This window comes from Myripristis murdjan, chromosome 20 (assembly GCF_902150065.1).
Source record: "Myripristis murdjan chromosome 20, fMyrMur1.1, whole genome shotgun sequence".
NCBI classification, from domain to species: Eukaryota; Metazoa; Chordata; class Actinopteri; order Holocentriformes; family Holocentridae; genus Myripristis; species Myripristis murdjan.
Genome location: NC_043999.1, coordinates 24361421 through 24385500, shown reverse-complemented (window position 1 = coordinate 24385500; position 24080 = coordinate 24361421). Strand labels below are relative to the sequence as shown.

General features: G+C 39.0%; 1 protein-coding gene across 1 annotated transcript; it reads right to left on the bottom strand.

Moving 5' to 3' along the window:
* Positions 1–605: 605 nt before the first annotated feature.
* nsmaf (neutral sphingomyelinase (N-SMase) activation associated factor) lies at positions 606–23108 on the bottom strand. Its single transcript, XM_030079497.1, has 31 exons — positions 22966–23108; positions 20460–20546; positions 19690–19768; positions 19248–19309; positions 18490–18526; positions 18296–18346; positions 16157–16228; positions 15598–15645; positions 14168–14220; positions 13398–13527; positions 13241–13312; positions 12517–12625; positions 10647–10823; positions 10197–10276; positions 9600–9690; positions 8972–9035; positions 8662–8713; positions 8265–8385; positions 8001–8132; positions 7877–7919; positions 7622–7788; positions 7019–7130; positions 6273–6331; positions 5940–6007; positions 5745–5812; positions 5537–5660; positions 5295–5378; positions 3493–3643; positions 2827–2929; positions 2101–2210; positions 606–1139 (listed from the first exon to the last, which is right to left on the bottom strand). Exons 1-31 carry the CDS (start codon positions 23001–23003, stop codon positions 1045–1047), a joined length of 2739 nt encoding a protein of 912 aa, XP_029935357.1. The 5' UTR covers positions 23004–23108; the 3' UTR covers positions 606–1044.
* Positions 23109–24080: the final 972 nt, after the last annotated feature.

Below are 24080 nucleotides of genomic sequence, written 5' to 3'. Positions count from 1 at the left end.
CCAAAGTCTCAGTTCACTGATTCACCGTCACAATGATGAACAACTGCTCAGCTTGGACCTGCTGGACCATGTAAAACAACTTAAATGTCAGTACATTGTGTTATGATGCTCAGATGATTTGGGGGTTTAAACTTGGCAGCTGTTTTCTGGTGAACATTGTTAAGATATTAAATGGTAGTGCTACTGTTTCATGATCAGTACAATGTCATCCCCTCTTGGTGCATTGTCCTCTTTTGCTTTTTAGAGCTAAGAGATGAATATGAAGCCTCCTCTAGAGAGTGGTACTCTATATCCAAGAGTGCAGACCGTGCCTTCTCATTTTAAAAGATAAATCCCACATTCTGTATTAGTTATACCCCATCTCAGAGACTGCCTCTGGTCATGCTCTGGAATAAGTTTACAACTGACTCCCAAAAGACTGACTGCTAAGAAAGGCTCTGAACTGTCTTGCCATCCCTGAGGCTGTTGAAACAGTAACAAAGAGGAGACAGGAAAGTATGATTATAGTGGTCAGTGTTATTGGTCATAATACTTGAGCAGACTCTGCCAGATACTGTGAGAATGGGACCACTTCATAAAATAAAACACACATGAAGCTACAGAAGCATGATTGACAATTTAAAAAGCAGAATAACATGACTGACAAATCTGAAAAACAAAACACACAAACAGCCATATGGGCCATAAAAAACAGAAGTGAAAAACAAAGTGAACATATAGTTCATGTTCTTGACCTATTTTAAGCTCAACAGCGAAAAGGCCCATTAGTCTCTAGATACCAATGATATGTAACATGACTATGTATAATTTGTTTTTGGTTTCTGATTGAAAGCAGAAGTTTGACTGTCACCCCCTCCAACAGGTCCAGGTGATACTGTACATGTACAGTAAGTTTGGGCTCTTGAAGATTATTTAATAAGTCTATGCAAAGTCAGATAGTTGTGTCATGCAGTCTTGAAAATACTTGGCCTATTTTGTCCTTTATGTTGCCATGGAATCCCTTGGTTTTCCACAGCAGGTTGATTATATGCAGAGACAGCTGTTCTAACACTGGAGCTTCCAGAAGATGATTTGTTTGTCGTCTCCCCCCGTGACGACCGTGGTGCACTGCTCATTCATCCACATGGCTGTAACAGCACCTGCATGAATTCCCACAAGGGAATATTAATTACACTGAATAATTATTTCTGTCTTAAAATACATAAATGCACCCCTCTGCTTTTTTTAAAATTGACATTAGGGGTCATTTTGCATCATCCTTTATTTAGGAGCTATATTTATAGCATTTGAGTATCAATAAATCACTTGCACATTCACTTGAAGACATTGGTATAATTACTGTAAACAGCAAGACCATTAGCAGAACGGCTGGCAGCTTGGCTCTACTATGTATTTTACATTGTTTGTCGCTGGGTTGGATTTGGTGGGAAATGTGAACTGGTGAAATGTGGTTAGGGCAGAGTCAAGTGCTATTGTGCTGACTAAAGTGTGCATGTGTGAGTTTTGCAAATCTAGGGTTACCATTTTCGACACGACCAAGCAGAAACAGGAAGCAACAGGGTTTGTGGTATTGAGGACAATTTCGATATCTTTGAAGTTAGGCTGTATTTCTAACTTCTCTACCATGGTGTCTACTAGTAAACAGAACAATTTCATTGATTGAATATTAAGAAGGCAAAGGGAGGCAGAGACACAACCTGTAACAGCACAGCTAACAAACTAAAGACAGAACATTTTGAATCCTAAAAGGACAGGGGTGTTTTTCAGTGCTACTTTGTGGATGGCTCTGTTGCCTCATATAGTTGTACTGGAGCTATAACACAGTCAGTGAAATTGTTATATTTACTGACACACAACATGGTAAAGAAGTCAGAAATAAAACCTAACTTCAAAACTAGTGATAACTGTCATTTAATCTTAAAAAATATTACCCCATTTATACCACTGGTTTAAGACAGAGACTCCCAATTGTCTTGACTTGTCTTATTTGTTTACAGTAATTATACCACGATACCACAACTTTACAACATGTAAAGGTTATGATGAGACTCAAAATAAGACATGACCAATGGATGAGCAGTGTGTGAGGATGGAGTGTACCTGAGTGTCCGGGGATCCTCTTGGTAACTGTGTTGCTGAGCAGGTCCCAGATTAGGAGGTCACCAGACTGCCCCCCACATAGTGCTGTGTTCCCGTCCCAGCAGAAACACCTGCACCCACACAGACACTGTTAGGTCCTGCTGACATGGCAAAATTGCTTAACAGCAGGCGCTTTCCAGAGGTGAGATATGTATGGTGCAGTTCTTTGAGGCTCTGTCAAAGCTTTGTACTTTGCCAGCTTACACAGATTGTGCACAACAATGGGCAAGAAAATGGCACCAGCAGACAGGGACTACATAGTTGCATGGTTAGAGAGACAAATTTAAGACCGTTTAAGACATTCACCTGGATCTGAATTTGAGAACAACTGTAAAACCAAAATCTAAATGGGCATTCTTCAGACATGAAGTCCAGTTGTGTTTAGTAAAGTAAATGGATGCATATTGTTATACTGTTCTGTATTAATGTGAGTGAACATGATGTGCAAAGAAACCTGTCATTGCATGACAATAACTTTTAAGGTGTTAAATTTAGATTGTTCATGTTACCACTTTTTCAGACATTTGAAGCCCCTACGGATACTGTGATATGTTCCAGATCCTGGATCCCCAGACTGAACAAAGCTAATATTCACTTTAAAAGAGAGCACATTCCCCTCCTACTTCGGTGTAAAATGTGTCCTTTTAGGCAAGAGCCTGTTCCATTTTGCAGATGGTGTGATCTTACTTCTGCTCCTCCTCAGCCTTCACAGATGAGATCATCATGCCCGTCTGGACGTCAATAACCTTCAGACAGGAGTCGGCACCGACACTGAGAACGTGTCTGCTATCTGAGGAAGAAAAGGCAAACTCTTCAATTTGGAGTACAGCTTCCCTGCAGCTGATGACTCTTTCTTTTTGGTGTCCCTGCCATATTAAAAGATCACTTGACATTTCACTTGCCCCCTGCAGTGATTGAGGGTTTCAATACTGCCTCTCTATCTAACAGGCAGACTACCCTGTCACCCAATGAACAACTGCAACAGTAGGGAATACATTCATAGCTCCTTAATAAAAAAGGAATCAACCAAGAGGAATGTGCAGCAGTATGCCATAAACTATATCCGATGTGAATCATCAACTATGGGTTCAGAGAGGGTACACCTCCCATATCAAGCACTGTACTTGTACCTATGTCCTCAGGGAACAGGGGTTACTGCCATAACCTATCAACCTACCAGCCTCAAAGCTACATCCCAGTGTGTCTGTTACAGACAAGGCTGAATTCCTCTATAGTCTCTCTTGTAATGAGTGGGATTTTTTCTGCTGGGCAAACAACAGCTTTAAATCTTTATTAGACATCACACACAACAACCATATCTAGAGGCCACATGCTGGTTGACTGGGAGCGTACCGGGGCTAAAGGCCATGTGGTGGATGGTTCCAGCGTGGCAGTGGACTTGCTGCAGTATCCCATAGTTACCGGTGTCCCAGATGGTGGCGGTGCCATCTTTACAACCTGATACCAGGAGAGTTCCCGCTGGATTCAGACCAATAGTGTTCACCTAGAAATGGAAGACAATGCCCCAAGTAAGTTAATAAATAATACAAGGAAATAAATGCTTTAGAATTCCTCATGAACTAGTATATTTACATTGGTATCATATTTATCTAAGGCAGGAAATACAAAGGCCCCATTTTTCCTAGTCTCATTCAACCTGATGTTTGACATCTACCCTCAAAAAATAATCATTAATGAACTTATCAAAATACAGAAAAAAACATACCTTGTTATTAACTATCACCTATAGCTGTGTGTGTGTGTGTGTGTGTATGTGTGTGTGTGTGTGTGTGTGTGTGCGTGCGTGCGTGCATGCAGGCCCGCTTTCTTGAGTGCATGCATTGAAGACAGGGTAGCAGTGGTTGAAAAAGCAGTAGAAACTGCTATTTATGTAGGAGTAACTCTATACCGTGCTGATATTTAACTCAAGCAGCCAAGAAGCATAAGTAATGTTGTACAAGTGAGAAGTAGATCATTGAAACGACAGTATATTAGGACTATTGTAGGGACAAAAAAATTACAGAACTGTAGAGGAGGTCTAGAAGACAACGTCAGAATTTCTGAAATGTATGGGGGAAAAGACTGAACATTCAGTGATTATTAAATCAGAAAACTATAAGTATTAATTATTATTATTTTTTAAATTGACCTTTTAGCCAAGGACCCGTCACTTGACTTTTAAAGGTTGGATCAGATACACACTGCAGATGCTGCTGCTTGCTGTGCATTAGGCCTACAGTTAAAGACCTCATCAACTTCTACTTTGCTAAGGGATTCAGTAACAAGGAAATCCTGGGGCCTCATTTATCAACCGTGCGTACGCACAGATGTGTGCGTAATGGGTGCGCACACAATTTCGGAATTTTCAAATGTATTGTAGGGGCTTAATGGGGTTATTGTAGAGCAGGGGTCACCAATCATGTGCCATGGAGGGCCAAGAGGCTGCAGGTTTTCATTCCAACCAAGACCTCCACCAGGTGATTTCACTGATTAGCTAAGTGATCAGTGAAATCACCTGGTGGAGGTCTTGGCTGGAATGAAAACCTGCAGCCTCTTGGCCCTCCATGGCACATGATTGGTGACCCCTGTTGTAGAGGGTTAATGCGAAAACTGTGGGAGGAGTAGCGTGCCGAAAAACGCTCAGAACAATAATAATAATAATAAAAATAATAAATATGCAAGAGAATAAGATGTGTTGCCTTTTCAAGGCAAGCACATAATAAATAAATAAATTTCTTGACATTGTACAATTCAGAAAATTCAGCAAAATAAATTCCTAATTTAAGTGATATTTACATCATATTGCTGATTCTGATAATCATAAAAAAACACACGTATGTGTTTTGCTTAAGTGAATAGGAAACACAACAAAACAGTTGTTAACAGTAAGAGAGCAGACAAAACTACGCTAATGTTGCACCTCGTATGTCAGGGTGTCATCAATAAAATTTTGCCACCATGGCATTTATGTTGTCAACTCAGGAAAATGGATGCCCTTCATCTTGAAAGCTAAAATTTCTCCTGGGGTTAAACCATAAACGGCGTGTAATTGTTACTGGTTGGGTATCAGTCCTTGTCTGAAAAGAACAAATGATCTGTAATGGATCTGGCGCCTGGATCCATTACAGATCCATTACATCAGCATCTTCACTCACCCCAGCGTCATGTTCGAACTCAGCCAGCAGCTGAAACTGGGATCTCTTTTGACTTGATGTATTATCAGATGCACGCTGCCAAACCTGCAACATAAACAAACCTGCACATGTAATGTCTGCTGCTCGCCCTTAGAAATTATAATTTGATTCTCATGGATATTTTTCAGCTCCCTACTTTCACTTTTCACTACTTATATCTTTAGTGTCACTTCTTCCCAGTGGCTAACTGTGACCCTTTTTACCTTGACGGTGGAATCCCAGGATGCTGTGTACAAGCGGTCATCATACCAGCACATTTCACTGACCGCATCGTCATGCCCCATCAGCGTGTCCTGCCGCCTGCCAAACGGTATGGAATAGAAATAGCTAGGGGGAAAGAAACACAACAAATCAGTGGAAAACCAACACATCCCAATTAGTCTGAACATCAAATCCTACATGCATACATACACATTGTTGTCCCACGAAGAGCAAGCCACTGTTTTATCATCTGGCAGCATCAGGCATGATGATAATGCCTGAAAAAAGTCAAGTGTTTTAGGATGTGGTTTGTTTAAATGGCAGATTGAGTTTGAGAAAGACAATGTAACAGACAAAAAGAGGCAGAGAGAGACAAAAGCGTGAATTACTACGACTGCTGCGTACCATGTTGGAGAAGGACATGCTCCTCTGGAAGTCACTCAGCTCTTTGGAAAACATTTTTAATGTTGAATCTGGAAAAGACAGCAAAAGAGATGTTGCACCATTTATAAAGAGGAACATTTTTTTAATCACGCCTTTTTTTGTTTGTTTGTCTGTTTGTTTTTTTTAATTGGACTCCAGTGAAAATAATTTCCACTCAAACCAGTTTGTGTAGTGGTAAACTACTACATGTCAGACTTTACATAGTTTTGGGTTTGGTGTGAAGTTACATTTTAATTTACATGGGTTTGATGAAAGAGTTCACGTAAAAGTGAGCTTAAAAGACTTTTTTCGGACCTTGTGATGTGGAGAAAACGGCTGCTCCATCTCGAGTCACAGCAATGCCTGTCACAGCCCTGTTTGTTGACAAAGTGTAGAAATCCATCAATCAATCAAATTTCATTTGTATAACATATTTCATGTACAGCTTATGTCTCAATGTGCTGTAATGAGGAACAACACAAATACATGTGCATATACAGACAGACAAATACACATACAGTATGTAGCTGTGCACAGTCAAATTTCCAGTGGGTATGTGCATGTACATACATATATACATATACATACAAACACATAATATTAGGTTAGAGTTAAGGGAAAGGTAAAGCAACAACTGATTTATAGGTAACTAAAATATAAAAATAAAATAACACAAACACTTTACTTTGAAAGACACATCACAGGGGATGAGAGGGGATTTGTAACATAGCAGTCATCAAATTAACTGGCTGATGTATTAATATTTAGTGCAAGCAGACTCAAGGCAATGAAAAAACAGTGAATGAGATTGAAGATGTTTCAACAAGAATAGAAAGGCAAATTTCAAAAACTAGAAAAAATACCAACAAGCAAAAACACGTTTGCAACTTATTTCATGTCAGCATGTTGGGGAGGCGGTGAAATATGTAATGTTTTGTGCAGCACCATGCTGGACAGTGACTCCTCCAACACACACATCATTCTGCTGAGCTTACTGATTCTCAGTGATCACACTATGAGCAGCTCTGTGCTCCCGCCTCTGTGCATGCCCACTCACTTACTCTTTATGTATTTTGTGGCTGGACAGGAGTTTCAGATTGCCCATGTTTGACCAGGCCAATTTCCTGCTCTCCTCAGTCAGGTCTTCAAACGACGAGTCCTCACTAGGAGAAGCTACAAAATAAAAGAGCAACAGCTGTAGATATAAATAATATACAGTATTATACAACAGTTAGTTGTAGCTATTTGATTGGGGAAGATGCACTCCATGCATGCTGTGTATCAGCACTCAGGCATTTTATGATTATGAATCACTCTGCTTCAATAGTGTTCAGTAATAAGTGTTTTTCAGCAGTTAAAAAATTGATTAAATAAGTAAATCACAATGTGTTGTTTCTAACTAATGTTATTTGATGAATGACATTCATTTGTAGAATTGTTGTATCACACAATATCACACCTGAAAGCGAATGCCCTGATTGATGGTTTTGAAGGCCAGCAAGAAGCTTTAGGAGAGTGTTAAACTTCTCATCAGTAAAGCTAGCAGTAATGTTGTGCTAGTTATAAATGATGGGGACAAACATGTTAATATGGCCTGAGTTGAAAAATACCAGGCCTGTCATTTAATGTAGTGTGTGAGTGAGTGTGTGTTTTTCCAGTGCTACCTGGGGACAGCTCGCTGAGTGGCGTGTTGATGCTGGGGCTTCGTGTTATATTGTGAAAGCGGGGTGTGATCCTCTGAGGGTGAGGGCTGGTAAACAGCTGTTTGGGTGTCTGGCCAAACTCCAGGATCTGGGTCAGCATGGCGATTCTCTGGTCTGGGTCCTCAATGCTTTTCAGAGACACAACAGACAAAGCTTTCAAAGTAATTGTAAATGTTCAATGTTTGTAAAGATAGTTTGTGAGGGATTTTTTAATACCTATCACAGTCAATGCCGCCTTCATAAGTCAATGGATGAAACACTGAAAAACAAAGAGTTAAAGATTAGCTATGTCCGGTTTTATGGTTCAGATATGTAGAGCTCTAGCTCATAGTTTGCTTACCATTATGGGCTGCCACAGCTTCACTTCCTCTCTGTTTGAAGCCAAACACCAGATCAATCCACTCGTGAAGGTGCTCTGATACAAACTGACTCTCCAGTGCTATTTTATTCTTTTGAAGAAAGTCATCAGCATCTGCAAAAATGACAATAGGACATGCAGTACTATGTATTTTGCAAAGGTAATGAAGTAAGACACACAGTATCTTATAGAGTAATATATATACTGTCACTCTTCTCAACAATACAAGTAGTGAACAGGAGCTACCTGAGGCCCACGGTGGGAGAACAACATCCCCAACGCAGCTTCCATTCTGCCTCCGCCCCAAATTAAGATTCAGTCTGTTTTCCAGGAAGCTGGAGTCATTTCCATAAAACTCTGGAATCAACTGCAATACCAGGGAGGAACCCACATGAACTCAAGACAAAGTTTCATCAAACACCATATCCATCTGAAGACACATACTGGGACAGACTTACCTTCAAATATATGCAGGTGAATTATTATATCAAACCATGACAGGCACAAAGTGAGTTTATTTTTCAACGGGGCTTACCTAGCTAGTTACCAGTTAATAATTACAAACAAGCTGCCGAGTGAGTGAATAGCGAGTAAATGTGGAGCACAATGTTAAACTGACAAAATGGACAAAAGGTCTTTTTACCTCTTTGAAATCAGTTGCTCCCTCTAAGCAATTCTTCCATGTTTCACCTATGCTGTAACCAATCAATTAACATCAGTGAGTGTCCATGTGTAAACACTATTATTTAGAAAAATAAAATCACATTTCCATGAGGCTCATCAAATAACCTGATTACCAGTTTATTTTCAAATTTTTTGAACAATACCTAAACATAAAGACAATTTAAATGTATAGAGTGATGATTTAAGCTCATTTTCAGGTGTCATATACTGTTTATCATCAGGATTCAGGATCTTTCCACTTGTATGTCAGTGTCTGTTTGAGAGCTGACCTGTTGAACATCCGATCTGCGTGGTCGTAGCGGCCAGTCTGGAGACACAGCATGTGCTCTGGAGCTGCAAGGGGAAACATGAGGATGAGTGTGTTTTCAGGACCATATTCACACAAAAACAAAAACAAAAACAAAAACAACAAAAAAAAAAAAAAAAGTTTTTTTTGTTTTGTTTTTGTTTTTAGCAGAGATAAATGAGGCAGCTACCAAGGAATTCTATAGTGCTGCTAAGAATCAAAACATTTCCAGTTGGAAGTCTTCTGTTTTTTACACTCTTAATTCATTTTAATTAACACTGATTATGTTAAAGCCTAGTGAGAAGCTGCAGCAGAGTGATACATTTCTTGTCACCAAAGCTAACAGTGAGATTGGCTTTCTGCAAATTTAAATGATGGGTATCAGGGTTGAAAAATATTAAAATCTGTCTTTTCTGGTTTCTGGTTCCTCTCCCTGTCACCCTCTGTGCACACCACCAACTGGCTTGAATATGGTGAACTGGTGAATATACCATATGATGTTGGGGCCATGCCATACCATGCAGAAACACACTGGACACAGGCTGTGTTTACTGTGTTTCCATATGTGATGTGGCTGTGTTTCATATGTTGAATGTAAATATATGACGTACCAACTCTGACCAGGTAAAAGAGGACATAGCCTGGAGATGAGTAGTGACTTCCATACATGAAACAGGGTTCAGGCATGCCTCTGTAGCGGGCCTGTGTGCAGAGATTAGATTTGTGCTTACTCACAACATTTCAGCTTAATTTAATGATTCCTTATGCTATCAAACTATGGTGAAGAGCCTTGTGGACACCTGGCTTGGGTGTCTGGCACTGCAGACTAACGCCTTTCAGACCTATGCTGACCTAAAAACAGACCTCTGTTACCGTAACACTCCAGTTACATGAGGCTTACACAAAACCTACAGCATATCACTGAGAAAATTCAAATCAGTGGATACAAATACAAATATACATCTAAATACCAATTCAGTTAGAAAATGAGGATAGTCATTTTTGAGTGTCAGTTTTTGACTTCATATCTTAAATTATTCCTGATTTGCACCCTTGTCAGCGATTGTTGCTAAGAATGCAACAAAGAGTGAAAATGTACACACTAGTTTAAAGCTGCTGGCATTTCCTCTAGTTTGAAAGTACACTGCTGGAGAAAGAATAGGTGTTTGAATCAGAGCAACGCTAAAAAGGTAGAAGCATAGTCTCACCAGTAGTCTCTCTAGTCGCTCTTTGTTCAGGGCTCCCACTGGCTTGCTCAGGTCTCTGAATGTGGCAGAGTTTGTCATATCTAGGAGACAGAGGGGAAATTCTCTTTACATTAAACCACAAGTCACAGTGTAAGATAAGATAAGATAAGATAAGATAAGATAAGATATTCCTTTATTAGTCCCACAGTGGAGAAATTTGCTTTACAATAAAATCTGCCACTTGATGGAGACTTGAATGCCTTTCAGTTTCAGAGTTTCAAGGCAGTGGCACTAGGACAAGGCCGCCCACCACTAAATCTGGGCATTTTGTGGTCACATCAGGAATCTAACCACTGAACTGAGTGTTTTTTTTTTTTAGATGAACCCAGCACTGACACTACTAGCACAGACACAGTTGGGGCACCTTTGGCCTCTGCTGTAAAAGAGATCCACACTCATTGCTGTACCTACCCAGCTGTGTGCTGGTGTAGTCGGCGATGACCCAGGGGAAGACGGGATACTGGGAGAGGTCATTGCAGCTGCGGTCGGCCAGGTTGTTGAGGTGCAGGAGATACTGATAGTTACTGAGATGGCCACGCTGCCACTGCAGCATGTAACTCTCTGCTGTGTGCTCCGTCACGTGGTTCTCTGAGCAAAGTGAAACAAATGTCAAGGTAAACTGATTCCAGTTAGAACGCTACCTTACAGTTTGGACAGGGGCTTTTGAAGCTCATTAAAAATAAATGAATGAATAAATAAATATATGGATGGGTGCTGGATCCAGTAAGTAAGTTACAAATGTAGAACAGATAGATCCTACCACCAAATAGCTCCTGTACTGGATTTTAATTGTTTGCTGTTGTGTAACATTTCGAGTCAAAAGGCTCTTCCACAGACGTCTGTGAAGGAGCTTGTAGCAAAACATTTAAATCCTGTATGGGAGTGATTTGGTGTGTGGCTCTATCTGTTCTTTTGAAGGCGGATACATTTTTGGATCGATGCTGCTGGTAGATGACATTGTGTGCTGGTGTTTAATTTCTTTAAATTTGGCTATTTTTAAGACTAAGCAATTTCAAAACATGGCAAGTAGTCACTGTTTCACCCTGAATTTTATTAGAGTCAGGGTGAGAAGCCAGGGTGAGGCCCCCTTAAACAGCAGTTACACCAGTAATTACAATCATGCATTGTTATAAGTGAATTCCCCATTAACATGACAGACAATGAACAACAATAACAATGTCTGCAATGTTTCAACAATATAACAGTGGTAGTAAAAATAAATTTTTCGATAATAATAATAAAAAAATCCTGTCAGGATAATATGTATTAAATTATTGGGTTATATACTTGATAGGAAGGTTGATTTTTTTTTTTTTTTTTGAAGTTTTCCAAAGTCTAAAAACAGAGCTAGTAATAATCAGACTGGATAGTTATTTTGTTACTTAGTGTACATTTGGAACTAACCAAACCTGCAAATGTATGTCTGTTAAAAGTTGGTCATCAGCTGTGGTTTTGTAAAAACTGAATATTTCTACCTTCCCATTAATATGATAAAACCCAATGATATAATGACTGCCAGGAAAAACAAGTGGCTACATTGTTGGCAGGAATATTTTATTACATTACCTGTAAATATATAAATATATATATTTATAAATATATCTATAAGATTATTACACTATTAACTGGAATTTCTTGCTATATTAAAAGGTTATTACATTAAGGGGAGATTATTCCATCAGCAGTTGTAACAATGCAGGGAATCTGATGTTGCTTTAGAACCAGTTCAGGTTACTGATCAATGCTACAGTCAATAATTCATAAAATAATAAACTGCATCACATCCACCATATCACACTTTTTAAATCCTTTCTGTTCATAAATATTATATAGTTAGGGGTCTTTTCCATGATAAAACATCCCTTCATGCCTTCAAACAGCATGATATATGAGATATAGCTCTACATTTTGTACTCATTAGGTATGCATGGATCTATGAAGAGTAGCTGCCCACCTCCTTGCCTGCTTCCACACTGGCTCCTAACTTTTTTTTTTTTTTTTTTTTTTTTTTTTTTTTTTTGAAAACAAGACTCTCAGACATAAGAAGAAACACATTTGTAAGCGGAGGTGTCTTTAATAAAAGCTCATACATTGATCTAACCCTAATGTGCTACTTTTTTCATTTTGTCGTGCAGGTTCGGAAGGTGAAAACTACAACAGGTTGAAGTGGCAAGTTTAATGAAGACATTTTCAAGGCTCATTTGGCTTAAATATGAAACCAGTTACACAAAAGAGAAAAGTCTTAAGTACAGGTACATATCTTTGCTTTCAGTTCTCTCACCTAGGAAAGTGGCGATGTAGTAATAGACTTCATCTCGGTCTGCAGTGTTGTAAAACTTCAGGTAAATGTCAGAGCAGGAGTCGTTCTCAGTACAGAACACCTCAAGACCCTTGATGAGGTACAAGAGTGAGAACACACACACACACACACACACACACACACACACACAGGGTAAAATTAAACCAGCAGTAGTAAACCAGGGGTGACAACATGAGCTTTCAACACTTGAAACTATCTAAACCTCATTACCTACATTAGCATTCACATGTAATCTGACAGGATTACATGAAATATCTCTGAGTAGCAACTTGGCAGTCCATTTATTCTAATTTCTGAGAACTATTTCTGTTACAGGAGTTACATTGTTTTAAATATCTAGCAACTAACTGTGGTCTCCCTAAGCAGACAAGACTGTTTCTAACAGACCTCAAACAGTGAAAAATTCTTCAGACTAGGATTTTTGCGCGCTGTGTGACAGAATAAGATGAAGAAATGTGCTTTAGATGGATTCCCTGTCCTCTTGACAATGTTGGCCACTTCATTAGTCTATGACAACATTAGTCACAATGTTAAAGTGTGGGCGAAATTGCCGGGGATAAAAGTGAACAGTGAATGTCCCTCTGGGAATCACTGAAGTCTCACATGATTATTATGAGCTGGAAATGGAAAAGGGCCGGGTGACATGTCCTCAGAAAAAGCCTAATTACTGGCCTGTTGCACTCACCAGCGGTCTGAGGCCATGCCTTCTTTTGTAGATCCGCCTGATCCTGTGGAGCCTGATTTGAATCACCTGCTCCTAAAATGACAAGTCAAATAACATCCTAACATTAGCTGGAGAAACGATCAAAGCTTAAATGCAGTGCAGGGACTGGACGGCTCACCGGATAGCCGTTGAGTGGCTGGAAGTAGAGGTTTTCATCTGTTATGCAGACATGGCCGGGGTTGGACACCAGAGGCATGACCATCTCCACCGCACACTCCATGTGAGGCTTCTCAGCAACGCTCTGAAAACTTTACACCCGGTTCACATCACTGTTATCAAGCTGCCTTCTCAAAACAGCAATGACACAATTGCTTTAAATCTACTGTTTAACAGACACTTTGTATGTTGCTATTAACTTTCAATTAGTGGGCATGTGACACACCTCTCTGTTGCAACCCCATTTTGTGGGGTAGTATAATTTAAGTACAACTTTGATATTAATGCTAAAATGGGTTACATCAGTGTCTGCTGTCAAAAATAATTAATCACACATTCTTCCAAAGATAATGTGGAAGCATATAACATGATCATTAAAACTATAATTATAAAATTATAATTTATGACATGTTTGTATTATTTGGGTTGAAATTAAAAACAAAAATTCAATCATTCAATTCAATACAATTTGGAATTTTCATTCTCACATGCCAGATCAGGCATACTTTGACAATACTGCAATGAAATTAAAAAGCTGAAATAAAATATAAGTAATGTAACGTAACTTTCCCTTTATGTATGCATTACCTAAGTCAAAATCAAATCAAAAATTAAATGAGTCATTTCCATTTGAATTTCATCAAATTCTCTACCACCACTGTACAGTGGACAGGATTCAGATGTTGAGTCAACCAAGAAAATGAAACACACCTCTGCTTGATGTGGACATACCTGTTTTTGTCAAATGATGATCTTGCCAGTCGTGACTGTAAATTGGCCTCAATCTAGAAATGTATGTGAAAAAGCAAAATCTTGAAAGGTTTTCTTCTTTTTCAAGTAACTACTGTCCAGTGAAACACAGTCTAATCCCAGATTTGTGATTAACTGTCCTGGTCAAGTGCAGCACTGAACAAGCAATACTGAGCAGCAGCTCACTGTCTCTGAGTATCTGCAAGTTGTGTTGCTGGTTTGAGCCGGAGCAGAACTTTCCCTAAACACTACCAATGAAAAACAGACTGCAGGGCTGGGCAATACAGACAAAATCAAATATCACAATATTTTTGACCACATATCTGATAGACAGACTGGAAGAGCACCTGTAATTCAGGCATCTTCCCCGGTGCCAAGCCCTGCCCTAAACATCTTTAATCATTTTTGATTACATAAAATAATACAAAGCAAAACATAATCTGAACAAGCACAAAATCATGATCAGCTGCAACCTGCTAGTTGCAATCCTGTTGCTAGTGCTGTCACTAGTCCTGTCGCTAGTCCGATCAACAGGCCTAAGTTTGGACGTGTGGTATGAAATCTAGCTCAATTCATGGATATTTGAGCATACTGATATGGAACAGACTGTCTAATGATGCAGTGTAGTTTTTGCCTTGGAGGCAAGTTGGGTGAGTTAAATATGTTACCGTTAGTCAAATAAATGCTGTGAAATGAGCTATCAGTTTTGATAAAGTCACCGCTTGGTGTTACCAGAACACTGGACAGCAAGGCAGTAGGTCTGTAAACTGCTGCTGCTTGTGAATCATCCTGTGCACAGTGATAATATTTTATATATTGAGGATCAATTATGGGGTCAGTTGGGCTAATACTTGAGGCACCAGTGGACACTGGTCCTGTCACCTGCTGACATTTAGAAAATATTTACATATAGTTTAACACTGGTAGTAAAAGAATCATAAAAATACTTTTGGGAAAAGGTTGAAAAGCCTTTTGCTGCCACTGACTGTATTATTGCTACGTTATTCCATCTGGCTAGCCTGCCAGCCAAACATCCGGCTTCACAACACCGGATAGCACAGTGATCACAGACAGATATTTCAAATTATTTCACAAAAATATACCAATACTATCAATATTAATATTACTTGTGATTTTATTGTTAATATTACCATTAACAATTCAATTGGTAATAGTAAATATAATTGCACTCAGTGAGATGCACAATGCAAACATGGCACTTTGGCCAATGCATGGCACTAGAAGAGAGGTGACAATGGCATCAAAACTGCTGGGGTTAAGTTTCCTTCAGAACCATGAGTATGCTCAGTGAACTGCCTCTCTATGACTGAAACGCTTGAGTTTGTTTCTACAGAGCTACAGAGCTGGCCTGCTGAGTAACAGCTCTGACTGTGAAGATGCTGAGGACTCACCATGGCGGTCTGGTCTCCGAGCTTTTCCAGACAGGAAGCCCTGTGGAGCTGCAAAATGAACACAATGACAGCAGTGCAGGATACCTGAGCACTGAACTCATGCAAGAGATGTCATGTATTTCTGTATCTCATTTAAAAGAAATTGAGTAAAGATGATGGGCACTGATTTACATCAATCTCAGTTAATTCTGACATCTCAACTTAAGGTTTAGCTGTAAGTTATTAAATGACAAATTTGCTGACCAATTTTGGCAAGTTGTGCAACATCAACAGCTTGTTTTGATTCCTGTTAAGTTTGAAGTGATGCTACACAAGGGATTCATTAAAAGAAAGGAGAAAAAATGATGTGGCAGGGTTACTTAAGAGAACAGGTGAAGAAACAGCTTAAGAGTGAGCTGATAAAGATGAGAAGGCCACTGATAAGCAAACAGGTTCATTTATTCAACAAAGCAAAGCCACTTTGCTCTGTGACTCTGTGGTTGTTCTCGATGTGGGAAACTGTGCCTCCATCCCTGACATTCACATCTGGAGCTGTTGAAGGTACAGAATGGCTACATACCTGAAGTAATATTTGGACAACATCCTCCGTTTTATTCCAGACTTCCAACTGAAAGGTCAAACTCTGTCCTCCCTGCCAAAGTGATGAGAAAAGTTATTCCACATAGGAAGTGTTGCATTTGAGTAAATGAATGGAGACAGAGGTCTTATCTGGGCCTTTCCCTAAAGAGCTTCTTCTGCACTTTCAAACTTTGGCTTATGCTTTCTCAGCTTTTTGAACTTTCATGATGGACATGCATCTGAGAACTCCCTAACTTCCCAGACAAATAGCCAAGATCAGAGCAAATGCAGGACATGTAGCACAGCATGAGGCCAGCATGTAACGTCCCAAACTCCTGATGCAGTCTGGGACCATCTGGAATGTCCTGATCAATTTTCCAATGTGTTGGAAAATTTTTGTCATTGTCCTGATAGTGTGGGAGTGCGCACCAAGCCAATTTATCGCATTAGCCAGTTAGACAGCTGCAGGATACGTCATCAATCTGTTTACAGTGGGCATGATATCACCTTTTATTATGGAAACTCTTCTTATTTCTGTCCATTCCACATATTGTGACCACCTGATGCATAATTACTGTTGTGTAATTGCTAATGATCCTTTAGGCTGTCCTTACTCTAGTCCTGCCAGGCCAGTGAACATCTCATCAGCCTGCTTGGAATCGGGCTAACTTCCTCAGTCTTGTCATGTTCAAACTGGCATGGCTTCCTCATCCTTAAGTGTGCACACTGTTTTGATGTAAGATGGGATTTGGTAGGGCCATAAATGTACAATGTTTGGTCTCATAAGGAGTTTCTTGCCATAGCAGTGCTGTAAGAAAACTCTGTTCTCCACATTTCCCTAAAACGAAACACTGGAATCAACCAGTTGTTCCAGGTCCTGTTTGTTCTGTCAGTCCTTGACAAAGAGTCTATGCAACTGTTCATTTCCCCATGAAACATGAACCAGGCTTAAGACTAGTGTGCGACTTTTCCTAAGTAAACGCATGGGGGGATCTTTCTGTGTTTCTTCAAACACAAACTTGACAGTTGCACACCAGAGAGAGGAAAGCCTCAGGTGTTGGCTGGGATATGTATGCTGCATAAATATCATTGGTATATGGACTCCTGTTGTGCATTTCATACAGAAAAATGTCATCTTTCCTGAAAATAACAGCAGCAGCCTTTGGTCAAATGTGAAAACGTGGTTTCTATTATAATTCCAGTTAGAACTGATAAATATCTGTATCTCGATATGAGACTAGATATTATCTGGAATTTCAGATATTGTAATATTGTGATATGGCATAACTGATGTCTTTTCCTGGTTTTAAAGGCTGCATTACAGTAAAGAAATTAGATTTTCTGAACTTAATAGACTGTTTTAGCTGTTTTATTATTTGCTTCTACCTGCTTGGTCATCATATCCACATTATTAATGACTGTTTTTCAAAAATCTTATGTTTAAATGTAGCACCAAGAGTCATCCCCACAATATCAACATTGAGGTATTTGTTCAAAGATATTGTGATATTTGATTTTGTCCATATCGTCTAGTCTCAATTCTGGTTCCATTTCTAGCCCACAGTCAATCCCACAGCCTGCTGCTGCAGCAAACCCACTTCCTTGAGTGAATTTCCCTTTTATCATGTAGTGAACATCTCTCCATTTATGTTTGATTCATCCCTAATCTTTGCGACAGTAGCAAACGGCGCTGACTGGTTCTACAAAGTAATCCCTTTGCATTTTCCATTGGAATTTTTTGATTCTTTCAGCCTTTCATCCAACATGCTCCCTGCAGTTTTGACTGATAAGAAAAAGATTTGACTCTGTTCACAATAATAATCAACTGAGAACATGCTCATTACAATTCAGGCGGTGCTACTGAAAGCACAACAATGATTCCAATCATCAAAACAAGAAAAGAAAAACCTATTGAGAGAATAGTCACAACAGCCAGAGGGAAAATTATTTCAAGCTGAAAATTGTAACTAATTATAACATGATAAATGTGAGCCGTTAGATAGTGCTCTTCTGGACCTAAGTGAGTACATTTTCATAATGAGAACAAAAAGCACAACAAAATGCACAATGATGTCTACACAAAAAGCTCTGAGCATGAAGAAATCAGAATAAGCCCCTGACTGAGCTTTGGCACACTCACCCTCTCAATTCTGTAAGGTGCTATGACATTGCTCTCTTTGATGTAGCAGACCTGAAAGTGAAGGTGAAGTGACATTTGTTGGTTTATTTAGTGAGACAGCTGCAGAACAACCCACTAGCCTCTGTAACAGTGTGACCGCTCAACAGAACTGATGGATCTTTTGAAAATTTCAAAATATGCAAATGGTAACAAACCTGTCCACATGAAATAGAGATGGAAGGTGGCTTGGTCCTATGACAAAAACACCATTCAAATATGTTAAAATTATCACAGACAAATATCACTGGACTCCATTACTATGTGGCTACTACATATATACAAAATCATTTGTTCTCAATGGGAACACAATTATAATTTAAACTTTGGTAAAGAATTTTCGTGCTACAGAAAAAACACATTCAGATTATCCAATGAAGTGAAGACAGTGAAGACAACCAACTGCAAAAACCAGATAATTTACAACTTAAGTTTGGGAACTGGTTGAAAAACATGACAAACTTAATCTCTTCAACTCCACTGGTAACACCAGTGTGTCCATCATTAGAAATGCGATTTGTGTGGCCAAGCTTTGTTCAAACCCAAAGAACTTTATTATGGGTTCTAGTAGAGATCTAAAGGTTTCCAAAAAAAAAAATAAAAAAAAAAATATGTCATCTAAACTGATTCAAAATCATGTAATAGTGCAACCACAGAGTGTAAGTGACAGTCATTTCCTTGTTTATTTGTCAGTATGTCTTTTAAAAATAATTATGTACAAGTAGTACACGAGTTGGTTTAACTTGTAAAAGTAATTAAGCTCAAATATCCCCAAGGAACTGCTGGCACTGGCTTCAAATATGGATTCCAAACCCTTCTCGGCTGGTTTCCTACCCAACCAGTTTGGTAGGCGCATCGAACTGAAGCACTGGTGTGCAAACTAAACTAGCAATATGAATAATAAAACAGAGCTCACTCATTGAAAGGGTTACGCTCTTTCTCCACAACCTCGATGCATTTACAGTCTCGGAGGGGGATCTGCAGATGGCAAAGAGAAAACATGGTTACAACCCCAAGCTGTTTGCATCATATTCTTACACTTTGCTTCAGATACTGCATATATTTTGATATGCTTATAAATGTGAATTTCTTTTCAAATTGCATGGTATTTGTACATCCTGTGCTGGAATTATCTTATACTTCAGAGTTTTTAATACAAGATCAGATGTAAATCATCTCAGTCGGTAAATTTGAATGCTTGTATTTCCAGTGTAACTGTTTAGCTGTTGTTATAGCACATTTAATATCCGCTATCTATTCTATTCATGTTATATTCCATTTTTCTTTGTTGTATCCTTCTATTATTTGCTGTTAAAAGTGACCCAGTAGATCCAAAACTTAAAAATATTCAAACAAACCTTTAAAATTGGCTCTGTGATATCTTCTGGGTCAAATATGATTGACTTGGAACACACCTTGAATGATCCCCTTATCTTTCTGAAAGGAAAATAAGTTGGTATATTCAGATAAATGTACTGTTCCCAAATCCTACTCAATGGACAGCATGCTGGATTGTGTTTCATTTACTGTTCAACAAGCACATGACAAAAACCATACAGAACATCCCTTTTCTATGTACAGTACATATACACGCAGATGACATTTCTGATATTTAGCATTCAGGTGAAAAGCCTGGTTTGGTTAATGTTTTAATTAAGGATTTTTCACAATTTTGAAGTGATTGACCATATTCACTAAATATAAAATACACAGATAGCCTCTCTCTGGAAAGGTCATACAGTCAGTCAGTCTGTAAATGGAACAACTGTGTCTCCATGAGAGAGGAGATGATGTTTGAACAGCTGCTTCTTACCAACAGAGATACCTGCCTTAACCGCTTCAACAGCCAGCAAGGTGTTTGATCAAATATCAGCACGCTACAGATACAGGACAATGATAATGGAATAGCAAAAGGCATTCCTAAAACCTTTTTCTGAGGGTTTTTTGCATTGATTCTAAAAGATTACAATTGTTTTGGGGTAAAAACACAGTGATGATGATTATTGTTCATCGTGACAAGAGGGCTGTGAAAAAAGCTGCAGGTGTCCCTTACTCTCTGGTGCAGTGACTCATGTAAAACACCCTAAGATGTGGATGAAATCATCATTATTAGTAAGCTATGTGTTACCTCTCCTTAGCTGAGTTGGCAGTCACTTGGTGCGCAGTGTGCTGTTCAAAATAGTATTCCTCCAAATCCAGCAACAACAGAGAGAATCTGGGGAACAACAACCATGCAGGAGTATGAGATCAGGGGAAACAACAGGAAGGATGACGACTGTAGCAAATCAAACCTGCACTGACTGAAAACAAATGCTCACAGTGCTGTATGTTGAAAGGCAGTGCAGTGTGGATCCACTGTATTGCCTGTACTGACAACCAGACTTTGAGTACCAAGTGACAAACAAAATGATTTCACTGAATTTGTACTATATGTAAAGATGCTATGTAGCATTTCTAAGCATCAATATATCACACAAGTAATTGTGATACCTTGGTATAACTGTTGTAAACATGGATGCTCTGTAGTGACTGTCCTGCAATTTGTGCAGACTATGGGACTAGTTAGACTTAGTGAGGCAGTTTTTAATATAAATCTGGTGGTGGACTTCATAATTAAAAATAAGTACCTGTGTACAAAAGTTTCCTCTTGTTTAGGGCAAAAACTTTCAAAGCTGCAGCGTGTTTGTTGACTTTCTATAATGTTTTTTTTTAAATATATTTTAAACTTAAGACCCCTGCTATAGCGCCAGCACCAAGGCTAGCTGGTGTATTTTCATGAGAAAGCTCAAGGCTGTTTTAGAAAGAAATAAAGAAAGAATGGCCAACCTCTAATGATCACTATGGTGACCCCAACACGATCCAAGTTACATTAAAAGTGAATAACGTGATGTACACTGGTTTTACAGCTGTAAAGTAATGGCAGTATTTGTAGATGCAATTTGAGATCAGTTCCCCAGCTCTGGACATCTCTCTGCTCGTTCATGCATGGAGGTAGCAGAAGCAGAGTGAACCACAAGAGATGACACACGGGTTTTAACAGTCTGCAACACCCTTGCTCCCATGAGAAATGCAATTCACTTTTGCAACTCTGCTTCACACAGTTATGACCGCACTACTCCTTAAATACTTTGTGCTGTCTCATAAGCACATGCACTTACACATTGTAAGTGCATTAAGATTGCTATAATCACAGCATGATGCAATAAACACAAAAAACAATATCTGAGAATGCTTGTGGTTGAATATTCCATTGGGAAATGGTATAAGTAATGACAAGATTTGAAAATCAATGTACATTTTTGGTATTTGGGTTTCTGATCTTCTTGTAATGTATCACAGTATACTTAATGTTAAGCGCCTATACTCAGAATTATTTGTGATTCCACTTCCACTTTAGCTCTAATACCACCACCACCAACAACAATAGTAATAATGATTCCAATTTCTCTGTGAAAATCCAGTTGATCTCACTAAGTATGCCAAAAGAAACTTCCAAAGTGGCTGCACTTAATCATTAGGCCTACATATCCCCAAGTTTTCCATCTATTATAAAACATATTACACACTACTGCCAGCTGCTGAGTATGGTAAGCTGAACTGAATTTGGCACACCTGCACGATTATACAACTTTTTAGGTGTGAAGGCAACAGAAAATAGCCTACATGCTGTGCAGTGCAGCTCGGACACCTCCACTGTTTTTGGGCTAGAATCTCTTCAAAAAAGCAAAATGCCCTGTATGTTAATGGCCTAATATATCATGTTGCTTCCATGTTCACGTCTGGAGCTACTGAAATCCGGATAGATACAACACAGTGGAGATCCTAAGTCTCCCAGAGTCGCCTTGTGGCCTTTGAGACATTTGGGAACTATAGTTAAAAATTCCAACACAGCACTCCATTCAATAGGTTACCCTCAGTTCGTCAGCCCTGTCTTTCAGGCCTGATAAATGCCAATGAAGACAAGTGAGGGAGGTTATAGATTCGGGAGGGTATACTGGTGAAGTCGGTATATTACATAATACACCATACTGTACTTGTTCCAAAACATTTCCAGATTTGTTCACACTGCTCTACGATGTAGTCGGATTTAAAAAAGTTGCGGACACAACAGGCGACCTAGTTGTTAAGAGTTGAAAATTTCTTAAAATAACAATTGCTGATGGATTACACCTATGCCGAAGTACAAGTTGTCTCTTATTGTTTCGAAAAACCCTCGACTCTTATATTATGGGATGCGAACTTTTGCCAGCAACCACTGCACCTCTAAAGTGTAATGTTTTTAAACGGAGTTTGGTGTAGCGTTCCCTCTGCACAAAGGACGATGACTTTGGGGTACATTTTTATAATAGTACTATGAATGTATTCATTGTCAGTTCCAATACAGCAGCTTTGATAACGCATAGATTCATTGCACTACTACAGAGTAAACTTCCTGCTACGGTCAGCGAGCCATTATGGTTTCTGTTACCCCCGAGTGCATCACACAGCTGAAACTGAAGCTCTCATTAGCGAACTGGCCCAGCCTACTAATGGGAACACACGGCCACTCACAGCTGAGAAAAGCACTCGGCTTTAACCCACCGAGTGACGACCACCTGAAATAAAGTCATGTCAACCATGGGCAGATTACAAACCTTTCTTTAGATCGTTCTTTCGTCTTTAAAAATGCCATGGCTGCACACCATCTTCTTAGAAACTCAACGCCGTCCTGCCAGAGTGAGCTCTCTGTAAACACGGAAACTTGCAGGCCACCACGTGACTGACCTCAGACAGACCATTCCTGAACAAAGATGAGGGAACTGTAAGACGTCTCACTCTGGAGCTATTTCCGGCACACACGAATTTGTCTCTCGGCGTTAATTCTTGAGTCCCTGGGAGTTAAATGTCAGTAAGGAAATAACTTTTCAGATGTTTAACAGCACCATGTTTTATTTAGAGTCTTCAGCTACTGTAATTTGTTGTCAGCTTACCCTTTAACTAGCCAAATTAAGCATATAGCATTACAACCAACCAGGAAACGTCGCAACAAAAGGTTCTTGGGATTTCACTGTTTAACTGTGTAATAATTTATACCTGCAGGTCTTGACAACAATTCAACAGTGCAATATCTCTGTGTATATATGGTGTATATAGACAGATACAGTATAATGTATGTAGATTTTTTTTTTTTTTTTTTTTTTAACATTTCTCTATTTATTTTTTCTGTATTGGTTGTATTTATTTATTCTACGATTAATGCACACATTTATACATAATGAACTCAACATACATTTTTTACTAATTTCTAAGGTAAATATTTTTATATTTCTTTTTCTATTTCTTATAATTTAATTCTCTTGAGAATTTGAGCAGCTGCAATTGACCCAATAACCACTTGGGGATTGATATCCTTGAATGAAGTATTTCTGATTCTGATTCTGCATTAAATGTGCATTATGCAGATTGTCAGCGCACAACTGAAGTGGGGACACTTCAGACTCAAGCTGTCTGGCTCTGTTTGAATCCTTTATTTTGAAACCATAATAGTGGACACCCTTAGTTCACATGATAGAAAAAATAAATAAATAAATAAAAAAAAACAGGTGTTCTGACTTCGCAGATATGTACACACAGATCCATGAAACACACCCTCGAATTACAAATCCGTACTCATCCAAGCTGTAACTTGTACTCATCAGTAACATTTGTACAGTTTCGGCAGTGCTGGCTGGCTTTTTTAATCACTGGATGGTTGTCTTCTCAACCATAA